The sequence below is a fragment of the Suricata suricatta genome, chromosome 9 (assembly GCF_006229205.1).
Source record: "Suricata suricatta isolate VVHF042 chromosome 9, meerkat_22Aug2017_6uvM2_HiC, whole genome shotgun sequence".
Classification (NCBI taxonomy): domain Eukaryota; kingdom Metazoa; phylum Chordata; class Mammalia; order Carnivora; family Herpestidae; genus Suricata; species Suricata suricatta.
The window spans coordinates 3,628,491-3,651,029 of NC_043708.1; the positions used below are offsets into that span (position 1 = coordinate 3,628,491).

The 22,539-nt window shown below is 59.2% G+C and overlaps 1 protein-coding gene across 1 annotated transcript in view; it reads right to left on the reverse strand.

The window, feature by feature from the left end:
• Window positions 1-520: 520 nt before the first annotated feature.
• LOC115301172 overlaps window positions 521-22,539 on the reverse strand; it is a 33,068-nt gene continuing 11,049 nt past the window's right edge. Inside the window, exons 6-7 of the mRNA XM_029950860.1 lie at window positions 14,957-15,028; window positions 521-893 (exon numbers count right to left, since the gene is read on the reverse strand). Of these exons, the coding sequence (XP_029806720.1) occupies window positions 742-893; window positions 14,957-15,028 (224 nt within the window). The 3' untranslated portion in view covers window positions 521-741. The remainder of the gene's footprint in view (window positions 894-14,956; window positions 15,029-22,539) is intronic.

Here is a 22,539-nt window from a genome sequence, read left to right on the forward strand (position 1 = left end):
GGTGGGGACAGGGGCTCCTCTGTGGCCTCCTCCGGGTCCCACTCAGCTCAGTAACTGTCCTGTGGGCTGAGTGTTGGCGCTGGGTCACAGCCAGGCTGGCCATGCCCTCACCATCATGGGGGGCAGAGCGACGGCTCTGCCCGGCCCCCTGCAGGGCCCTGGGAGCACAGAGGAGGGGAGGAAGAGTCTCAGCCTGGGGCCGCCCTTCTGGGGCTCCAGGGACCCCGACACTGCGCTCAGCTCAGACTTCCTCCACACCCCCTCAACATTCCTTTCTGGAAAGAACCCAGCACCCTAAAGCCATTAGAAGAAAGGGGACCAGCCCGAGTTAGTTCACCCCAGCACGCTCCTTCTCAGGACCCCACTGGGCCAGCTTGGCCTCGGGGCCTTGGTGGCTCCCAGGACTCAGCGCCGGCTCCCCTGCACCCCCCACCGCCCGCCACACGCCCTGGGGGAGGGCGGCCCCAGCCAGACGGGCACCCGCCACTCAGCCTCCTCATATTAGTAGCACACCCATCACTTTTTGTTAAGGCAAGAAACACATTTATTGAGAGCACAGCAAGGTGAGCCCAGCCCCAGGTCAGGTGCCGTCAAAACGCATACACGATCCTCACAACAACCCTGTGAGGTAGGTGTCCGGGCCGCGTCACGGCCGCGGACGGCGAAGGCTCGCCGGCCCCCCCGAGTCTCGGGGCTCGCGAGGGGTGGGTGGGGGTCCGGCCCACGTGTCTGAGCCTCAGATCAGTGATGTCCATCAGTCAGAGGGCAGGTGGCTAGGCAAGGAGAAGCCGGGAGGGCGCGCCCCTCCGCGCAGAGGGCCACCCTGGTCCAGAGTCTTTGGGTCCGGCCCGTCCCGGGGGGACGTGTGCAGGGTGTCCCCGTGGCTGTGGAGGCTGAGAGAGACACAGGCGCAGATGAAGGGGCCTGCTCCCGGTCTCACTGGCCGACAACAGTCCTCATGCAGGCGGGCAGGCCGGGGGTGAGGAGAGGAGAGCGGCCCAGGGACCGACGTCATAGGGCAGCACGGGAGGAGACCCTGGTGCCCAGCAGCCAGGGGGGCGGGGAGCACCGGGTCACCAGCTCCTGCCCCTCCGTCTAGCTCCCCTCAACCTCTGGGCCCCCGCACATCACCCCTCCCGCGGTCTCCTCCACCTGCAGAGATTTCCAGAAGTGCACCCAGGTCCTCACGACCCCCCACACCGCTGACCTGTGGAGGTTCTCGCCCCACTAACCCAGGATCTGGAACTCAAGGCCTTTCTAGAAACCGCCCCAGCCAGCCCCGTCCACACCACTGCCGAGTAAGCTTGGATGCACTATAACATATCGGCCTCCTCCTCTGCGGGTTTCTAAGAGTTTTCCCTGATTCCGCCCCCACCCCCCGCGACACCTAACCCTGGCCTCTGCCCCACGCCCTCTGAACTTGTTATATCTCTGTATTCAAAAGCAAACCCTGCCCTCCCTCACTGCCTCCCCAGAGCTGCCGCGTGCTTCTCTGATGCCTCCACTCTGCCAGCAGCGCCCGTGGGCCGCAGGGCACCGCGCCACACCCGGAGCCACCAGCAGGGCGAGTGGGGCCATCTGTGTGCCAGGTGACAGCGCATTTATTTTCACATATATAGTCGCACTGAGTCCCACAATGCCCCAGCCAGGGAAACGTGACTGTTTCCAGGTGACAGGTGACCAGGCTTGGGGGGGCCACGCACACGCAGGCACCGGGGCCGTCTCGAACCCGGACCTTGATTCTCAGACCCAGCATGTGGGGTGCCGTGAGGCGTTCTCTGAATGCTTCCTGTCATGAAGCATCCATTCTACAGGTGGGAAAACCGAGGCTCGGGGTGGTTCAAGCAACCCGCCCGAGGCCACCGTGCTGGCAGATGGGGACACCAGGGCCAGAATTCAAAAGAGCAAGGCCTCCAGAGCCCCATGCCTTGACTTGTGCCCGTGTGGTGTGCTTTGGGGGTGAGAGCAGATGGGAAGAGTCAAGGTCTGGGGTCCACTCCCCCCCAGGTTTTGGGTGCCCTTGCTGCATCTCAGACTTGGCACGGGGCCCGACAGGTTAACCGACACCAGTGGCAGGGAAAAAGACGTTTCAGGCAGAGCCCGCCACACCGCAGGGGCGCACAGCCTGCCACAGACAGGACATGGGCGTGACCAGGAGCCCCCCACCTGGGGACGCCCAAATGCCACGTCAGCCAAATCACTCGGGCCACAACACAAGTGAGAACACTTCCGCCTAAAGGAAGATTTATTCTAGACACAAATCCTTCCAAAACTGCAAAAGACAGGCATTTCCATCCAGAGAGACCTCACCATGGCTGCCCTCTGGGCGGCACCTGCCCCGGGGTGAGCCCCCACCCCACACCCCAGAGGCTGAGACCCTCACACTTTGCCCTGAAGAGTCTTGGCCAAGAAAACACACTTCCTCTTAAAGGAACACATGTGGATTCAACTTGCACATCAGCCAACAATCAATTCAGCACTTCCCGTCCATTCAAAACTCTGCCTCGTCAGTCAGTGAACATCTATTAGGCACCTACTAGCGCAGGAAACAGTGCTGAAAAGGGCCACAGAAGCACAGACCTCAGAGTAAGGGATGGGGTTCAAGTACAGCTTGGGGGCTGTGACCACTGAGCCTCCGCTTTCTCACCTGACCTTGGGAAACGGGGTCCCCAGCCCTGTGCCTGTTTCAAGGGGAAGGTGACTTGAAAACACCGGGCACATGAGAGAGTCCCTCATCCTGGGTCATACACGGGCCCAGGTGTCGAGAAGCCTGAGGCCCCCCGGAGAGCAGACGCCTACACACGGACTCACAGTCCCCTGGGAAGAGGATCCTATCCGCCTGTCCCTCCCACGGGGCCCCTTAGGAGCATGGAGGCAAGCCCCCTCCTCTCTGGGACATGGGTGTGCATACAGCCGGAGGGCGCCTCCGCCAAACCTGAGGGGAGGGAGCCAGCAGAGGGTCTGCCCCAGGGTCCCTGGCCTCAGGGATGGCGGTTGCACGGGTGTGGGGGCTGCACATCATGGCTGGTGCAAGAGGTGGCCAGGCTGACGGCAGTGATGGCCACATCGAGCGGCCAGGGGCCGCCCACCGAGGCTGTGAAAGCCGGAGGCACAAAGGTTGGGGAGGGGGGAGGTCCAGGCAGGAGAGAGGCTGGGGGGAGGGTGGAAGCCGAGCCTACCTGGGCTGCCCTTTGGGGAGGACACAGCAGAGTTCTCCTCACACACATGAACCTGGGGGTCTCTCCAGGACCCCCCACCCCAAGGGACCCCTATGCTTTTGCCTAATGCGGCCAAGCTTCTAACTTGGACCCAGCTGAGCGCTGGACGACCATGCCAGAGCTGGTCCAGGTGCACAGTGGGGACAGGGACCCACTCGGGCACACGGGGGCTGGCAGAGGCCAGCCACAGGCACTGCGAGGGTCTAGCTGCCAGGGTCGAAAGAACACGGGCTCCTCGTGGGAGACCGTCGGTCCAGGCTCGGATACCCAGCCGTGCCTGAACCTCGACTCCCTCATCTGCGAGCCATCTATAAGCCGGGCCCGCACCCCAAAACTGCAGGGAGCGGGCACGGCCGAGTGTCTGACAGCCCTGCGCCAACTTGATTCCAGGCCCACAGACGGGACCGCAGACAGACTGCTCTCCAGCGTAAAGCCAGGGGAAGAAGGAAGACGGCTGGAGGAAATCAGGCACACGGGCCTTTCCCCTCAAGGGCAGAAGAAGGGGGTTTAATCCCCAAAGATGTGGCCCGAAGCCCTTCCTCACGCGCCCTCTACACCGTCCGCTGCTTCCTGCCGGGCACACTGACGCCGAGGTGCACGCAGCTGGCTACAGACCCGCACCCACAGGCAGAGCGAACCCGAAGCCGTGGCCCTGACCAGCTTCAGCCTCCACGTGAGAAGCAGACGCCAGGATGGAAAGGGGCGGGGGGCTCCAAGGAAGGAAAAAGCCACCGCTCATTAATGAAACCAGTATTTGCCCCGGGGCCGACTCGCTAAACACTTGCAGCCGGCCCCGCCTCTGTCTTACACATCCCACTGACTGTAGAAGGAAGCTGAGCAAAAGGTCCGGGCTGACTTTTTCCTCGCTCGGAACTGGCCAGCTGGAACGTTCGAGACAACCCCCAACACGCAGGCCTCCTCTGCGCCCAGCCCCTGGCCTCACCACCACCCGGCGGGCGACGCCTCAGGGAGAAGGAGACCCAGGGTCAGAAAGGAGGGGCGCCGTGCCCAGCGCCGCCGGTCGGGAAGTGGGCCCCGGGCCTGCGGGGTTCTTCCGCCTCACACGAGACCCAGAGGCTAAAGCTTCACTCACCGCACGACACCCAACACGAGAGTCCGGTTTTCACACAGTACACGTCGTGTAAAAGTCCGTGAGATACAATACAGAGAGACCGTGAACACGTTAATCGGGAGTGAAACACAAACTCTTAGGGAAGGGTTTGACATCTGCCACTTGCGTTTGGTTACAATTCATGAGCTGACCAGTCACCCGTGTACCCGTTCGACACACGTGGAAGGCGCCCCCCTACCGCCGGCTTGCTGCTGTGTTAGGCACCCAGGCTGCTGGCATCTGAGCCCAGAGGCTGTTGACTGGGAGGGGGGACGTTTGGAGGGGGTGTGCAAGGTCTTCGATGGCTGGCGCCTAGTATGTTGGGGGGAGGAGGCTGCCGGGAGAGATCTCTCGGGGAGGGAGAGACGTGTGTGAGTGCCGCCCACAGGCAAGACAGCGGTAGGGGAGACAGGCGGACACTTCCAACCTTTTACAGAGGTGAGCGTGAAGGCGTGCCCCAGGGGGGGTCCCCCCAGCGTAAAGCTTCCTGCCGGAACTCTCCGTCTCCTCTTCCAGTGTCCTACAAGGTTGGCATTCCATCCCCCAGGGTCAGCCCGACTGTCTCCCAGGAACCCGCTGGCCTCTCGCCCACCCCCATGCTGGCAGCCCCCGGGGGCACGCACCGCCCGATCAGAACCAGCCTCCAGGTCCTGGTTACAGCAATCCTCACAACAGCCCTGCGAGGTGGGTGCTGTCACCGTCAGGGTAAACCACACACGTTTGTCCAGCTCCAGGGTCCTGGCTCTCCCTCCACACCCGCGCTCCGAGGCTGCGACTGCACAGCGGAATTCTTAGCAGAGACCCCGAGACCCATGTCTTGTCCTGCACGGGCAGCGGTGCACTAATGAGAGGGGGGCCCACCTGGCCTGGGACCCGCGTGGACCCTCGGGGCCACGTCCAGGGTTTGCAATGTGGCCTGCGCCTTGGACGCCCAGGTCTGCCGGTGGGTAATTCCGTGCAGACCCCCGCACCGGACCATGATCCTGGTCACCCACACGGACAATCACCTCCCCCGCTTTTCTCTAAATAGAACCTCACATTAACTCCTCTTGAAAGGGACAGGAACGGCTCTAAGATCGTCACTGTGAAGTTCAGGGCGTCCTAATGACTCCAAAGCCTGCTCTCGGCCAGAACCAGCCATCCATCGGGCCTCTCGAGGGCGTGGGTTAGGGTTTCTGACCACCCAGGGGCACAGTTTGCTGATTACTGATCAACCTAGTTTTGTCAGGAACAGAGTCGGGAAGGGCAAGGACACTGGTGACAGGACTCGGCCCCAGGAGCTGGAGCTGAGGCGAGGCTGGCCCTGCTGCAGGGACACACACGCCCTAGTATAGCACAAGCTCACTTTAAAAATGTCTGTCGGCGGTGGAGGCATGAAGGCATGGAGGTGAGTGACGACATGGAGGGTGAGTGACGACCAGTGCGACCCGGAGGCGGCGGAAGCGGAAGAAGGCTGAAGGCAGAGCTCATGTCAGGGACCATGCACCAGGCAGGGGGGCCTCCGCTCACGGGTGGGGGGCCCTCTCGGACCCCGGCCCCGGATCCGCATCGCAGTGTGTGAGGCCCGGGAAAGCACCGCGGGGACAGAAGCCGTGTGGGTGGCGGTGGCAGAGGAGTCCGGCTGGGGCGTGCTCAGAGCAGGGACCCCGGAGGAGGAAGGGACAGAGAGGGTGCACGCTTCATGACCACAGCCCACAGCACTGCGCAGCCCGCCCAAAATGAAGAGGTTTGCTTTCAGGGAAGGGGAGAGGCCAAAGCACCAGGGCAAGAAATGGAGGCCAAGTGCACAGATGGATGGATGGATGGATTAACCCAATGCCGGAAGTCAGTGCTGGCCTTCCAAGTCTCGATGCTGGGGTAGACACGTGCGTGAGTTAATTCCGATGCAGGCAAACAGCGCTCAGTGCTATAGTAGAGGGCTCGGAGGGAGGAAGCTGGGGGCAGAGGGCGTTCTAGAAAAGTGGGGCAAGCCCTCGGCGGGTGACACTCCCTCCCCGAGGGGCCTCAATGACCTTTGAGCCCCGGTTAGTTTCTGGTGGGCACGAGGAGGGGCCCTTGAAGAGCGTGGGGTCCATTCTACTCCTTGGATCATGGAATTTAATTGCTCCGTTGAAGAAAAACCAAAGGGGATCCCCGACCCGACCCGATCCAGGACGTCCCATCGAGCGAGGCCTCGGGACACTTGCCCACACGGTGGAGGACACTGGGAACACAGAGGGCAGCAGACGGCCCCTCGCCCCGTCCCACCGAGAGGCTGGTGGGAGCTAACTACACGAGACACGGGGCACGGCCATCTGGACCGTGGAGGGTCAAAGAGATATTCCTGTCCCGCAAGAGTGAACAGAGGGTGCGGCTTGGAGTTTATAAATCATAAATCCACAAGCCCACCCCGGGAAAGTGACTTAAATGTCGCCAGGCCACCAAACAGAAGGTGTTCCCACCACCCATTTCCAGGGAGAAGCAAATCCTCGTCAAATAGACCTGAAAGGCCATCTCGATGAACCCACAGCTGCCATTCGACTCTCCCTAAAACTACCCTCATCGAGTGTCTGCCTGGCCTGCCCCTTGGATGCCTCCGGTGACAGGGGGCCCGCTGCACCCCAAGGACACCCACTCCGTCCTTGACTGACCTCACCAGAAAGCCATGACCCAGTGGACTTGGACAAACAGTTCACAGAAGTTAAAGTACGGTGGGTTAACAAGTATATGTGAAAATGCTCAACCTTCATTAGTAATCAAAGCAGCGCAAGAAAAATGACAGAAAAACACCTTTTGACAGAGATTAACTAGCAGTATCTTAACAAGACGCTAATGTGTCGCTGGACATTGTAAAATGCTACAAGCCTTCAGAAATTGGTCAGTCTCCATACAAACATCCCCGGCCCTTCATTCCGGAAGCTCAGCCCTGGGAAAGTCATCCATTCGTTCACTCGCTCGCTCATCCATTCGCCATCCATGTCCTCCTCCATCCATCCACCTTCTCACTCACAAGCACCCACACGGCACTGACATGTGGAGATCAATCCGCCTAGCTCCTCGCCCCGCAGGGGCTCACAGTCTAGCAGGAGAAACGAGCATGCTGGCAAGCAATGGTCATTTCTGGGGGAAGGAGAGGAATTTGTAAGAATGAAAAAGAGGGTATGCAAAGCCATTCGCTGCGGGGTGATTCAGGACGTTAGGATTAACAAAGAAAGGCGAGTGACACGCACGGTGGCAGGGTGTGTGCATGTAATCGGGGTGTAGCCGCGGTGGGACACACACAGCCAGTGAGGCAAGGATTTTTTTATGGAAAAAATTAAACACCGATGACAAAATATTAAATGGAGAGCGTAGGATGTATGTGGTGAAGAAGGCAAGGTTTAGGAACTGGATGCTTATTTAAAAAAAAGAAAAAGATGTCCATTTAAAAAAAATATGCCCATAGACAAGAATTTGAAGGGGGAAAAGAACAGCAGGGCGATGTGTCAGTGTGACGGGGCAGTGGGCGGGGCTCTCCTGCTCTAGGTCATGTGACTTCCACACCATTTACATCAGGAACACAAGGGGGACCTTGGCCTGTCTGCCCCAGAGGCCCAGCCCCTGGCTCCTGGAAGGCCAGGAGGGAGTTGGGAGTCCCAGAGGAATCCAAAGAGCCCTCCTGGGGTCGCAGGGAAAGGATTTGTGCACGGAGCGCATACGAAGGTCAAAGTCCAAGAGAGAAAATGGGTCCTTGTTTTAATGAGTTATAAAAAAGAAACGCTGGCCCTGACCAGACAGGAGCACTGAGATCCCAACTCGACCTCGGGGGTGGGTCAGGACAGAACCTGAGGGGCCCAGGAAGCCCACTCTGCTCTCTGCCGCCGCCGCCGCGGTGGGGGACAAGGCCTGTTCTGAATCTCAGTATCCCGGAACTGAAGGCCCCTAGGACCCCAGACTTAAAACTCAATTTTAAGAGCCAAAGACGCTGACGCCCTGCCTGCCGACCCTCGTGCCCTCTGCAGTCCCGAGAAGACAGAGAATCCACCGGATCCCAACCCACACACCCGCCCAGCAGGTCTCCCTGGAGCTGCTCCCACTGGCCCATTTCCAGTCCCGCCCCCTCCCCCTCGCTGCACACCCCACATTAGGAATCCTTCCTGAGTCCTGAGCCTCAGCTGCTTCTAAAACAACCACGTAGAACTCGAGTTCTTGAGCCGCCTGGGGGCTCAGTCGGTTAAGTGTCCGACTTCGGCTCAGGTCATGGTCTCGCAGTTCGTGGGTTCAAGCCCCATGTCAGGCTCTGTGCTGACAGCTCAGAGCTTGAAGTCTGCTTGGATTCTGTGTCTCCCTCTCTCTCTGCCCCTCCCTTGCTTGTGCTCTGTCTCTCTCTCTTAAAAATAAACATTAAGGGGCGCCTGGGGGGCTCAGTCGGTTAAGCCTCCGGCTTCGGCTCAGGTCATGATCTCACGGTCCGTGGGTTCGAGCCCCGCGTCAGGCTCTGTGCTGACCGCTCAGAGCCTGGAGCCTGTCTTCAGATCCTGTGACTCCTTCTCTCTCTGACCCTCCCCTGCTCATGCTGTCTCTCTCTCTCTCTCAAAAATAAATAAAAACAGGGGCGCCTGGGTGGCTCAGTCGGTTAAGCCTCTGGCTTCGGCTCAGGTCAGATCTCACGTTTGTGGGTTCGAGCCCCGCGTCAGGCTCTGTGCTGACAGCTAGCTCAGAGCCTGGGGCCTGCTTCCGGTTCTGTGTCTCCTTCTCTCTCTGCCCCTCCCCCTCTCATGCTCTGTCTCTCTCTGTATCAAAAATAAATAAAACATTAAAAAAATTAAAAATAATAATAATAAATAAATAAATAAAAACATTTTTTTTAATTTAAATAAATAAATAAACATTAAAAATTTTTTTTAATTGGTTCTCCTTGCTCTGGGTCCCTTCCCACACCCACCCTAACCCACACAGGGACACCTAAGCTGCTTAGGGGACCTCTTGGGGACCCTGTCTTTGCAAGTGCCTCAGGGTAATAAGTGCACCCCCCAGGCTTCAGGCGGGCGGAAGCAGAGCCCAGAGCCCCCAGATTTCCAAGGAGGAGGGGCGCAGAGCCCTGCAGCCCCTCACATCACACGGCCCGGCTCACGTGGCCCAGACACGTGGTACCAGAGGCACAGAAGGGTGGCTCCTGACGCATGAATTCCATCCTTCCGTCACCCACTTGGGGCCACACCAGAATCATGGAAATGGCCCCAGCCCCCCTCACTGCCTCCACACACCCTGTCTCAGACTCCACGGCCTTGAATCCTGCCCCCCACCACCACCTCACCGCCCTCAGAGAGCACCTGAGCTCATCATGGCGGGGCCCCAGCGGGCACGTCTGATGGGCCAGCTCCCTGCTCCCACCTCAGGGCCCAAGTCACTCTGAGTGTCAACAGCCCGCCTGCCCTCCGGGCCTGATGCCAACCCGCCCCAGCCCGGCTCCTGAGGTCCCCCGTGCTCCCGGTCATGCCCCCTGGCTCCTTCTGCCCAGGGCACATTTTGTGTTAATGTCCCGAAGAGGAACTCCGAGCTCAGCAGGACTTTGGTTCTGGTTTCCGTAGACAAACACGGGTACACAACACGCAACTGCACAAATCCTGTCCACTACAGAGAAGGAAGACTGGACAGACCCAGGGGGTCCCTGGGCTCAGAGACGTCAGGACGCAACCTTCCAGACCTGCCACGGCCCCGGGGGCTGGGCGGGGGTGCAGGTGGGGAGGAGAGAGAACAAGTCCAACACACACCGAGAATCGATAACCACCGAGATACAGAGCACATCGGAAAATAGTTGAGAAGACAGTGAGGCCTTGAAACGGGCTCTGAGGATGCCATGTCAAGGGGGCTGGGGTCTGGAGCCCACTTCTGCAACCCTGGGGCTGACGTGCACCTGCCTGAGACCCCAAGGGGAGAGGGCAGGCGGCCCACCCCACCACAGACCAGGCGGGAGGGCCTCGGGCGTGTTCCAGAAGGTTGCATGAACATGGGAGCTGGTGATCTGCCTCTGGGCGCCTGGGGCACTGGGCTCCCAGGTCCCCCTTCTGGGGCATTCCTGGCCACTTTCTAACCTGCCTGCTTCTCCCCGCACCGCCCGTGGACAGAAGCCGAGCCGCACCTAGCAAGGCTGCGAGGCAGGGCCCATGGCCCCGGGGGCCTCCTGCTCCCTTACCCTCTGCTGCCCCCTGGCGGGAAAAGCCTCCCTCACAGGTGACCCAGCCCGGGGAGGGGCCGAGACACCCCACCTGGCCCCACACCCCTCTTTGACACAACATTCTGCAAGGTCCAGGGCCTGGCCCTCCCGCACACCCAGGACCCGAAACAGGGCTCTGACAACAGGCAGGTCGGCACGGGCCCCACAGTCAACCCAAGCAGGAAGCCGAATGCCCTTCGAAGTTCATGGATGGGGAAACTGAGGATGAGAGCAGTGAGGTGAAATGGCCCACGCAGCCAAGATACCACAAAGGCACTGGGCAGCCAGGGACCCCTGAGCCAGCCCCACCCCGCCAGGTGATGTGCGTGCACCAAGCACACGACATGCCAAGAGCTGGCCCCTCGCCCCCCCCCACGCCCTCTGTGGCTGGAGCTCAGGGGCCCCCAGGACTGGAAGGAAGGCCCCCGCTCCCTCCGAACATCCCTTCCAGTGGCTCCTCCATCCGTCCTTCGCACCTGCCTCCCTGGTCTCTGGGCGTCCGCAGCGCAGCTGCGATCTCATCGGAGCCTCGACCGTGCAGACCTCCCTCCGCAGCCCCGCGGTGGGCTCACCCAGCCTCCGGGCGCCCAGGCCTTTTCTTCCCAGATCTCGCCTTCCTGGCTTGCTGTCGCTCCTCCCCACGTCCAGCCTCCCCTCTGTGTGGACTCGTAGCTTCCTGGTCCCCCCGAGAGAGCCGGCCAGTCAAGGCCCGGTGCACACCACCCGCCGGGGGCCTTGTTTGCCAGCTCCTGTCCGGGCATCGAGTCCTTGTCTACACTTGGGCATTTATTCTCTCAGTCGTGGGCCCCCACTGTGTATTCTGTGACGGTCCCAGGCCACGCCTTCAGGCTAGTGTTTTCTTCATTCTTCACTTACTCTCTGTAAGGTGTACTGCATAGATCTATTCAACGAACTTGCCCGTCAACTGTGAGCCCCACTCAGACCACCTCTCTCCTCTCTCCCTGGGTCGTGAGATTGTCTGAATGTGTTTTATCTTTCCTTTTTCCTCTTTGGCTTCTTTTTCCACTCGCTCCACTTCCCTTGCTCTAGAAACAGGGCCTGGTCCATCCCGTTGGCCTAAAGGTCCCCCTGACCTCTACGCCTAACAGCCCGCTCCTCAGCCCCCTGGGCAGGTGCACGGAGTCTCTCTCCCCTCGCCTCCCCTCTCCCCACCCCGTCGCCTTCAGGGGCCTTGGGGGACCTGGGTCAGACGAGCGACAGCCCCACGGGCGCCTCCGCCTGGCTGCTGCAGGCAGCATGTCCAGAATCAGCCGCTTCTCCCTCTCTCTATGTGTGTGTTTACCTATTGGTTTGTGGAACACGTTCAGTCCTGTATTTATGGTGTTGGTTTTATTATTTATAAACTCTGGGGACAGATTTGACTCATGTGGGCGATTGGTGCTAAACCAGGTCCCTCTCTCAGACGTCACTGTCAGACCTACGTGTTTCTTTTTAATTTGGATTTTCTTCCTCCCATCTTGATCGGTTTCCACCCTTTCAACCTTCCCTACTGCCTCCCATTCTCCCAGAGCCCAGGCTCCCTCGGTCAGGTCCTTCTCCCCAGGGGAGTCACTATCTTTCTGTGTCTGGATGGCAGGTGCGCCTAACTGGATACACGATCACCTACAGCCAACACCCACACCCCAGCCGGTTTCCATCGTTTCTCTCCGTCTCTCTCTTTTCCTGGCTCTCTCCATCTTTGACACTCAGTTGCCAGGGACCATGGATCCTAATGCCACATGGAAACGGCCATCACCTCCCCCTGCAGCTGCATGGTGCGTGCCTGCCTGCCTGCCTTCCTCCCCTGCTTCCATCCTTCCTTCCTTCCTTCCATCCTTCCTTCCTTCCTTCCTTCCTTCCTTCCTTCCTTCCTTCCTTCCTTCCTTTCCTTCCATTCTCCCTTCCTTGTCTTCTTTCTTTTTCTCGGCTATTTGCTCCACTGCTGATGGAGCGAGTGCTCAGACTTGGACCCACGATGATGCACAGTTTGAGCCTCCCCTCTCCCATGCCCCCCCATCTATCCATTTAGTCACCACCACCACGTTACCACCCATCCGTCTCTCCTGCCACAGCCCTGCTCTCCTCTCTCCCTCCCACTGCCCTGCCCGCCTTCTCCTGGCACTCGGTGCCCAGAAGAGATGAGGTGCCACCCTTCCCCCACCCACCCAGGGTTCTCTGGACATTGACTTACTTGTTCATGTAGAGACTCATCTTACCGATAGCACCACGGCTGGCAGACCTGCACTGACCATTAGCTCTGAGGTGTGATGGCCGCCTGCCCCCAGCCCTACCGCTGCCTTCCTGCGCGGACCTAGTCCCCCATTCGTGGATTTCTGGACCTACCGTCTGTGACTTTTCCTCCCGTGCTTACCTTTAATTTCAGTATTTTGCTTTATTCTTTCTTTTTCCTTTCATGGGACAGACTCAGCTCCCAGGAGCACCCTTCGCGCCCTGCTCCCATCCGGGCCCAGGAGTTTCCTCTGTGAGTGAGATCTCTGTCTCTCCCTCTCTCTCTCTCTGATTTTCTTTCCTTTGGTATTTCGATATCTATTTATTTACGTATGCCCGGAGCTAGAAAACCCTTTGGTGAAAGTTAACTCTCTTCCTCAGGTCCTCCTTCTCTTTTTAACGATTCTTTGACCTCTTCCTCTACTGCTCTTACTTATCTTTCCGCCAGGAGCACAGACGCAAACTCAGCGCCGGGCTTGGTTCCCTGAAACCCGACGCGGGCCTCCTGCTGTGTGTGTTCAGCCCTCGTCCAAGAAACGGTCCTTCTCTGTCCTTCACCGCGAGTGTCTCCCCCGTGCACCTGCCCCCTCTTCCTTGAACCTTCTCATCCCACAGGCTCCTGCGCTCCTCCTCAGCCTGGCGGGCTCGGCCAGCGAGCCTCTCTTCAGTCTCTCTCGTGTTCACTTTGCTCTGACGTACAAAAAGCCGTCCCTACTTAACGTCCACAACCGTTGAGTCTGGAGAGAAGTGGGGCCCGGAACCCCTTCCCCATGATCCTTGTCATAAACCTACCCGTCAGCAACCCAGGCTCCCTCCCGCCCCGCTGATCGCTCCTTTGGCTCTATCTTTTCTGCTAAGGACGCTTCACGTGAGATCTAGCCTCTTAGCAAATGTTTAAGCACACGACACAGTGCTGTCCACCCCTGCTTGTCCACTTGTCACTCATCGTCTCTTCCACTGGGTCTCATTCTCTTCCGATAGACCTCGGGCGCTACCAACCCAACACACAGACGCCTTGGCCCATGGGGACTGGACGCTGGTTCGCGGGTGGCCCTCTTTACACGGGGATTCAAGATTTTATCGATTCATGTATCAACCTCCTAGGCTCGTGTTCACTGGGCGCCCCCCCTGGCCTGCTCACTTCTTCACCTATGTATTCGCTGATCTCTCCCTGGCGCCCTCATTCAGTCAGCCAACTTGGACCACAGAATAGATACCAGTGAAATGACCCCCTCCCCCAAGAAAAATAGAATGGCCACAGTCTCTAGACCTTTCTGCTTCCTCCCACCAAGCCGGTCACCAAGGTGTGCACACCCCACAGCCCTTAACACGTACGCGTGGCAGACACAGGCACGGGCACGATAAAGGTCAGTGCAGCCAGACCCTGCGGGAGCTGACATCCCAGACAAACGGGGACAGGTATGCGGTTAGGGCCCCTGGACTCCTCCCTGATGTCTCCCCTCCCCGGACCCGGTGAATGGGCATCCCCATGAGAACCGGTTTCAAGACCCTGGAGCACACAGAGACACACACGTACACAGTCCCCCCAGTGGGAAGGGACAGACACGGCGTTCCTGCCTCAATAGACGACTTGTCTGCAGCAATATGAAAATATTTGGGCCTTTCAGGGCCAAAACAAAAGCAGCAGCCCATTACCATTGCTGAGTGTCTCAGTCTCAAACAATAAAGAACTTGAAGAGATTTAGCCGGAAACTTTGAAGACAGAAAATCTGCCCATTCTGTTTTCCAGACATTTCAAGGGGGTGAGTGAAGGTCATCGGAGCTCGAAACCCGTCTGAGAGGCTGGTCCCTCGGCCCGCGTTTTGTCCTGGGCCCTTTGAAGGGCCCCCCGGCTCACAAGGGTGCCTCCATCCTAGTCCGCCCTGGGGCACAAGAGCCAAAGGGACACTCAATAATGACAGGGCCATTCATTTAGAGGATCGAAAGAGAAGGAATTCTTTGGGGGTCCGGCACTCGAAGCTGCCTATAGAATTCTTTTGCCACGGAGACAACACAAGGAGGCTGGGGGTCCCGCCTTAGAACACAAGCCCCCCCCCAGGGCCGCAGTCAGTGTGGCTCCCTGGGCACCCACCGCCCCGTGAGCGGACCGCTGCTCACCAGTCCCCCCCACGGGGCTTGCCTGGCGGCATGCTCCTCGGGGCAGCAGCCCCCCGCCCTCCGTGACGGGGCCACCGGCGCGTTCCCCATGCTCCAGCCACTTACGATTGGCCAGCCGGGGGGTGCTGGGCCGCACGTCCAGGTCTCTTCGTGGAGGATTCCAGATGGCGGCTTCAACTGGAAGGGGAGAGTGCTGGGTCACTGCCCCGGAAACGCACCCAAAGAGCAGGGACTCCCCAACGTCCAGCAAGTGTGGGACTGGCGAGTCAGGCCTTTCCGGCTGCAGGGCACCGGCTCACGTGCCCACGCGCCCACGCGCCCACGCGCCCACGCGCCCGCCGAGGGGGTGCAGACCCCCACTCCCACGGGGCCCGGAGAGGACGGGGGATGGGCTCGGGGGGGAGCGAGGCTCCCGCCCGGAGAGCCCCTGGCTGAGTGCTCCCCACGCAGCCCCTACGACTCCATAGAGACACTGACCGCACGGGTGACAGCTGAGCCGGACGCCAAGAGGGCCGGGAGGAGACCCACTGGAAGGGCATCCTGTCGGGAGGAAGGGCACTGCGAAGGCACAACACGTGCTCAGGGAGAGGCAGGCGTGGGGCGTGAGCACGGTGAGACTAGAGAAGTCGGCTGTGGGCCAGGGCCGTGGGGCTTTAGGGGACAGCGAGTCCCCAAACCACCGCACACACACCACAGCATGACGACCCTGGCGCCTGGACACACACCTTTGCCTTTTTTTTTTTTAACATTTATTGATTTTTGAGAGAGAAAGAGCACAAGCAAGGGAGGGGCAGAGAGAGAGGGAGACACAGAATCTGAAGCAGCTCTAGGCTCTGAGCTGTCAGCACAGAGCCCGACGCGGGGCTCGAACCCATGAACTGTGAGACCATGACCTGAGCTGAAGTCGGACGCTTAACCGACTGAGCCCCCAGGCACCCCAAACACCTTCACCTTAACAACTACGTACAAATCTTAAATCTGCCCACAAAACGCCGTGGGCAGGTGTAGCCAGCCTTCAGTTTCAAGCATTTGCCTTAACGTTTAAACAAAAAGTGAGTTGGGTTATTCGGAGGGAGTCGATTTGGAACGCGTGTCCAGGAGGGGTCAGGAGGTGTGGCCAAAAGGCAGTTAGGCCTGCGGTCTGACCAGCGCTGGGAGGTGGGCAAGGCCGTAGCCAGAGGTCGGGGCAAGAGCCGGCGCGGGCAGGGAGCCGCAAGGTAGGAGGAGGCCCTCTGCAACGCCTCTTACCCTGACTTAAGCCCTGGGGGATCCCCCCCACTGCCTACACCCCCATTTTCAGGAGTGCCCATCCCTCCACACCAGGGCTCGGCCAGGACACAGAAGGGTTCGCCTCTTGTTTCCAAATCCTCCTAGAAATTCCTTCCCCAGCCTTGAGCTTCCCAAACACTGTTTTCCCCCTCATCAGTTAATTTTATAACCAAAACCCAAAACCTCTTTAAAAAATAAATGTTAATAAATGGTCATAAGCTGCGGGTAACCAAGGGCAGACTCTTGTTAGGTAAAAGCTCTGGGTCCCCCATTTTGAGTCTCATACCACCCGAGACAGTTTCCAGCCCTGCCCGGGGGTCTGTGAGCACAGACCTAAGGGGGCAGCGGGGCTCCAGACCGTCAACACACAGCAAGACCCCAGGCACTGGCACCTCCCATGGGACTGAGTCAGGAAAGGACTTTGGTGCGTTTAGCAGGACCAGGGAAATCAGAGATAGTTTGGGGGGCCTCTGGGTCTTTTCCTGGGGCTCCAAGAACCCCTGGGGTTCCCCACTGTCCCTGATTAACTTTCACGCAGACCCCAGGCGGCTAGTGAGACGCAGGCCTGGCACAGCCCTGCGTTTGCCCTGGCGGGTCATAGCGCCGATCGCCGCCGACGTCACAGAGGCTGCAGAAAGGAGCATCGCCTGGAACCAGAGGAAAACGCAAGGCCAACTTGCAGGGCCTAGAGGAACAGCGCCCCACGCCCTGGAGCTCAGACCTCCTAAATGTGTGCACTGGACCCCCGAGCCACGCATGAGGGAACTGACATCATCAGGGAATTAACAGGATTAGAAAACTCTAGCTCAGGGGCGCCTGGGGGGCTCAGTCGGTAGAGCGTCCGGCTTCAGCTCAGGTCATGATCTCACAGTTCGTGGGTTCGAGCCCCGCGTTGGGCTCTGTGCTGACAGCTAGCTCAGAGCCTGGAGCCTGCTTCGGATTCTGTATCTCCCTCTCTCTCTGATCCTCCCCTGCTCACACTGTCTCTGTCTCTCAAAACTAAATAAATGACACTAAAAAAAAAACCTTTTTAATAAAAGAAATTAAAAAAAAGAAAATTCTAGCTCCATATTTTCAAAGTTCCCTCTTTTCCGGAGGCAAACAAGACCCAGCTGATCCGCCATGCCTTCGGGACACTCGCCCGGGCTGGGGGCTGGGTGCTGCGGGGCGGAGCCGTCAGGATTATTCCCAATAAAACGGTGATTTACCAGAAACCCAGCCTGTCCTTCACACAAACCACCAGGCGCAGGGGCGCCTCCGTCTCATGCTTCCTACCTGGTGAGGAGAGGCTGCCCACTTATGTCCCCTCACGGACCTCTCAGCGGAGCTCATTTCCTGTACCTTTGTGAAGGCCGAGGCCTGGACGTTCCGGGCCCATTTATGAAAACGGGAGAGGTCATTGGGCCCCCCTCACGCCGGCCCCCACCCACCCTCTCGTGGGGCTGGCGGGGCCACGGAGGACGTTCCCATTTGCCACTTCCTGGAATTTCACTCTTTGCTTCGAGAGTGGGCAATTAGAGAGAATTAGGGCCTATTTGGGGTATGTTTACGATAAATGGCTGGAGGAGGCGCGGCCTCAGGAAAGGCAGCCCCCGGTCTAACTGAGGCTGGCGATTCGCTTCATGCTCGTCTCTGTCCAGAGATGATTGCCACCAAGGTCACAAAACAAAGGGCACCCCCCACCGTGGCAGTCACCAGGCATGGGACGGATCCGGGGCTCTGTGAGCTGTTTACTGGCACATGCTGAACAGAGAGAGAGAGAGAGACCCGCAGACAGCTCCCAAGTTGGGTCTGAGCGGGCAGCCAGCACAAGCCTGGTTACTGATCACTTTTCCAGAAGTTACTACCCTGATGGCTTTTTCAGGAAGTTCTCAGTTGAGGGGGAGGGCGGGCGTGGGGGGTGGGGGCACCAACGGGGGTTCTGCTGAGCGTCCTGTGACCGGCTGGCTTGGAGCTGGGCGCTCTCAGGATCTTGCGGTCACAAAGCTGATGGTGGGGACTGGCTAATGCGACCCCATTGCCCGTGCGGCTTACGCAGGAGCCGGCCACTGGGGGTGGGCTTCACGTCCGGAGCGAGGCAGCGGCCCTCTCCCCTCGAAAACAGCGGAGGCTGGACAGCAGTGGACCAGTGACCCCTGACCCTCAGACTCTAAAGACCCAGCACACAAACCACAGAGGACCACTGAGGCAGCCAGAGGAAGCCAGAGCTCCAAGGGCCCTCAGATGACCGAGATCCTGCACTGCCCCATGTTACAGATGGGAAAATCGAGGCCACGCGGGCCAGAGACAGGAACCAAGGTCACAGCCTTGGAGGGGTGGAGCCTGGGCTGCAACCAGGTCTCCTTGGGGCTGTTGCAGGGCACGGCTGCACCCCGAGCCCCGTGACAAGTCCTGTCCATCAGGGACAAGTCCTGAGTAGTGGGAGTGTGCCCCAGAGGCCAGGGGGGCGGACACCAGAGGTCCCTGTCCCTCCCCCATCGGGTGAAGCAGGGCCTCACCTCTCCCCAACTGACATCCCACGCTCCCCCTGCCTCACAGAGCACCACGCAAGGCAGACAGGCTACTGCCCCATTTTACAGGCGGCAAAATGGAGGCCCAGAAGCCAGGACGTGAGGCACGGGCCGAGACTGGGGCGGGGACCCCTTCCTCTCATGGCAGGGACACCGCCCCCCTTGCTCCAGGGCCGGAGCTCTCAGGGCACTTTGGGGCCAGCCCTCTGCCTCCATCGGAAAGGGTCCCCTTGCTCGGGGCTGCCCCTGGCCAAGTGGGCCACGCCGACCCCCCGCCACCCTCCCTAACCACGCCCACCAGCCCCCCGCTTTCCTAACCCACTAGGAACAACTCCATCTCCACCCTCGGACGGCCCAGAGGAGCCCGGAAGGCAGGAGCCGCCCCACTGGGGTCCCCGTGGCTGGTACAGACACAGGGTCCACCTCCGGCCCCTCTGACTGTCCTTCCCCAACTGTCCATGCTGGAGCCCTGTCCCCCTGGGCCCGTCTGCCTCTCCGGCTTTCTCTCGGGCATCAGGCCCGGTTTGATCAAGTCCATGTTTACAGGCAAGGAGTCCTCCTCCTGAGAAACGTGCAGAAAACAAGCCCTTAGGACCCAGGAGCACCAGCGTGTCCGAGGTGGCACTGATGGGGTGACTGGTTAACCGTGTCATTGTGCAGCCTCTTGTCTGCGTCTCGCCACTCCCCGCCCCACCCCCCACACACACAAGGGCAGGGGCCACCGCAGCCCCGGCGGGAACACACACGCGCACACACACACACACACACACACACAAACACACACACTCCGTTCCAGGGAAGATGATTGAGCTTTTCTTCTTTTCATCTGAAGAAAAGGCACCTTCTATTGAAAGAATGTATTCACAGGACCTGGGAAAACTCATGTGCGGTCAGCCCTCCCGATTACCCCCAGGTGGCTGCTCCCCACGGGGGGCTCCCCCACATTCCTTTCTGCCTGCGCCTTTGTTCCGCCTCAAACGGGGCCCCCCGAGAGCTCCCAGGCTAAGAGTCTCCTTAAGCCCTGCCAAAGACCCTATTCACCGCGGAGAAGCCAGGCAAAAGGTGGAGGGCAGCCTTCCTCTCCCCCGACCCCCAGGGCGGGGGACTTAAGAACTCTCCATCTGGATTGTTTGAGCCCAAAGAAACCGGAGAGCAATTAAGAGACCCACGACTACACCCTCCACCACCCTCCTCTCCCCTCCTGATTAATTCCCCTCCCGCACGCATCCCAAGGGGGGCCGCTGCAGCACCTGCTCTGCCCCCTGGTCCCTCACGGATCCCAGGACCCGGGGTGGGGGTGGGGAAGGGAGCTGAGAAGACAAACCCAGCGATACGTCTGGAGACTTTCTCACCACTAAGTTCCCAAAAGCATGGCAAGCGGCGATCAGGTCTCCACAGTGAGGACGGAGACCAAGGGTCTAAAATCCAGAAGGCACTAGAAATCCCAGGATGGAGGGGCTCCCCAAAGATGGGTATCCCCTCCCCGCCGCACACTTTTGCTGGATCCAGGTGGCACTGCCCTGTCACGCTGCCGTGGCCCCGAGGGCGTCCAACCTCCTCCCAGGGGAGTCCCGAAGGCTCTTGCGATGCACGCCTTTCCTGGTACCAAAACACGGACTCCGTCCACGCCAAGGACCAGAGCCCACCTTTGTAGCACCCCGTCCTCCCCTAAAGCCTCTCCTAAGGGCCTGCTTCTCAAAGCCTCATGGGACTCAGGGGCTGTCCCTTGGACCCAGGCACCGTGTCAGAGCCACATGGGACTCAGGGCTGTCCCTTGGAGCTCCCCCTCCTTCCCCATCCACACCAGGGTCTCCCTTTCAAAATGGGAACCCCACATTTGAGATGGCCTCGTTGGGAAAAATATTAACTCTTTTCCAGAATTTTCCATCTTGAGATGGGAGTCAGGCTGTATACTTCCTTGTCCCCCTTTAGGAGAGAGGACAGGGCTCAAAGCCGTGGAGGGGAGGGGGGATGGTTCTTGGGTTCTATTCACAGCTGTGTTACACTCTGGTCTTCTAAAAAGACACTGCCCCCCAGAGCCGCGAGCTGACAATGCCAGTGTCTACACTGCCCACTGCCCTTTAACCCTTCGGAGCCTTAATTTGTCTCCCTCCACACCCCCTTCTGTGTAAAGCCGCCTTCTTCTTTTCAAGGAAAAATTCATTAGCAAGCTCATTAAAGATGGGTAGATTTTTTTTTTCTCTTTCTGCAAGTCAGATTGCTCATAAACAACACATCTGAGTTACTTCATGTAAATGAGTAAGAAACATATGCGTCCTGGTGCCCTTAAGTCTTGCCATGTTTTGACATGATTTGGGGAAATGTGCTTGGAAATGCATTCGGGGTTTGAATCACAAGTCACAAGGTCAGGTGCCCTGAGAGCTTCAATGACCGCCCCCCAACAAAGCTGCAGGTGGGAAAAGGTGGGGCAGAGGGACACTTTGTCCCTTTCTAGGAGCCTAGAGGCTGAGCTGCGCTCTGGGCTCCCTTTCACACCCACCCAGGGGCAGGCCAGCTTCCAGACAAGAACACCGTCTCCCCCGAGACACGTGTGCCCGCCCAGAAGCATCCAGCTAGAGACAGGCCCCGGGGGACAGCTTAGCACATGACAGATGGCTGGAGAATCCACTCCCGCCAGCGACAGGGCCTCCGCCCTCTGTCTGGCCAGGCAGGGTCTCATCGCTCAGGGACGAGCCCCATCCATCAAAAAAGAATTTTCCTAAAAGTGATCGATTTCTTTCAACACTTAATAACGGCGGTTCTGTAACTCCTGGGATGTCCGACGGCACGGGGCGTGGACAACGTCATGATTTAACTTCTTTTCATTGAGAAGAACCCTCGATCGAGTCTTTCTCTATTTTCTGCTTAATGACACACAAAAACCCCAAATATGTGTGACGAGCAAAAATAACGTGTTTGCTGGAGACGGTGTGGACCTGAAATGCGGCGGGGCCCAGAGAGCGGCCATCCCAGAACCCCGAGGAGCATGAGGGGCCGGGTGCCCGCCTTCACCTCCGCTCTGCCCCTCAGCTCAGCCCGCCTCCAGGGGGTCCTCGCTGTCCCCGAGGAGGAGTCTAGAAGCCACGGGCACACAGACCAGCGGCACGGACGTGTGCTGTCAGTCCCGGATGCGACCCCCCCACCCCGCCCCACCCCAGACCTGCCTCCTCCCGCCCCGTGTAAACCTTCCCCCCCAGGCCTCTCCGCCACATCACTGTGCATGCAGGTGGCTCAGCAAATGCCAGCCGGGGGTAAATATCACAGGGCAGAGCCGTCCGGAGGCCCCTCCTTGGCGTTAGCCCTGGGCACACACCCGCCGCCTCGTGGCAGCCCAACTGGCTCTCCAGGAAGCGAAAACAAGCCAAGGCGACGGCCCCCAGGTTGCAGATCTCTGCCCCTTGCTGCCTACACAGACGGGTGTTGTTTAAAAATCATCTCCAGGGGCCCCTGGGTGGCTCAGTCGGTTAAGCGTCCGGCTTCAGCTCAGGTCAGATCTCACGGTTCGTGGGTTCAAGCCCCGCATCAGGCTCTGTGCTGACAGCTCAGAGCCTGGAGCCTGTTTCAGATTCTGTATCTCCCTCTTTCTCTGACCCTCCCCTGTTCCAGCTGTCTCTCTCTGTCTCTCAGAAATAAATAAAAAGCATTAAAAAAATTAAAAAAAGTAAAAAATAAAAATAAATAAAAATCATCTCCATGCCTCGTTTCTGGTCCAGGGGAGACGGGCAGGGCTGGGGAGCGGGTCTGCCTAAACGGTGTTGTGTAAGCGGAGTTGGAAACCTGAGACCCTGGGGGACCCCAGGGGTCCACGGCAGGTGGCTCACGGGCTGCTGCACCTGGAGGGGACCCCCGACCCCCGGCTCTAGCCCGGAGCTCCGTGCACCGCCTTCCCTCTGGCAGAGCCCCGTGTGT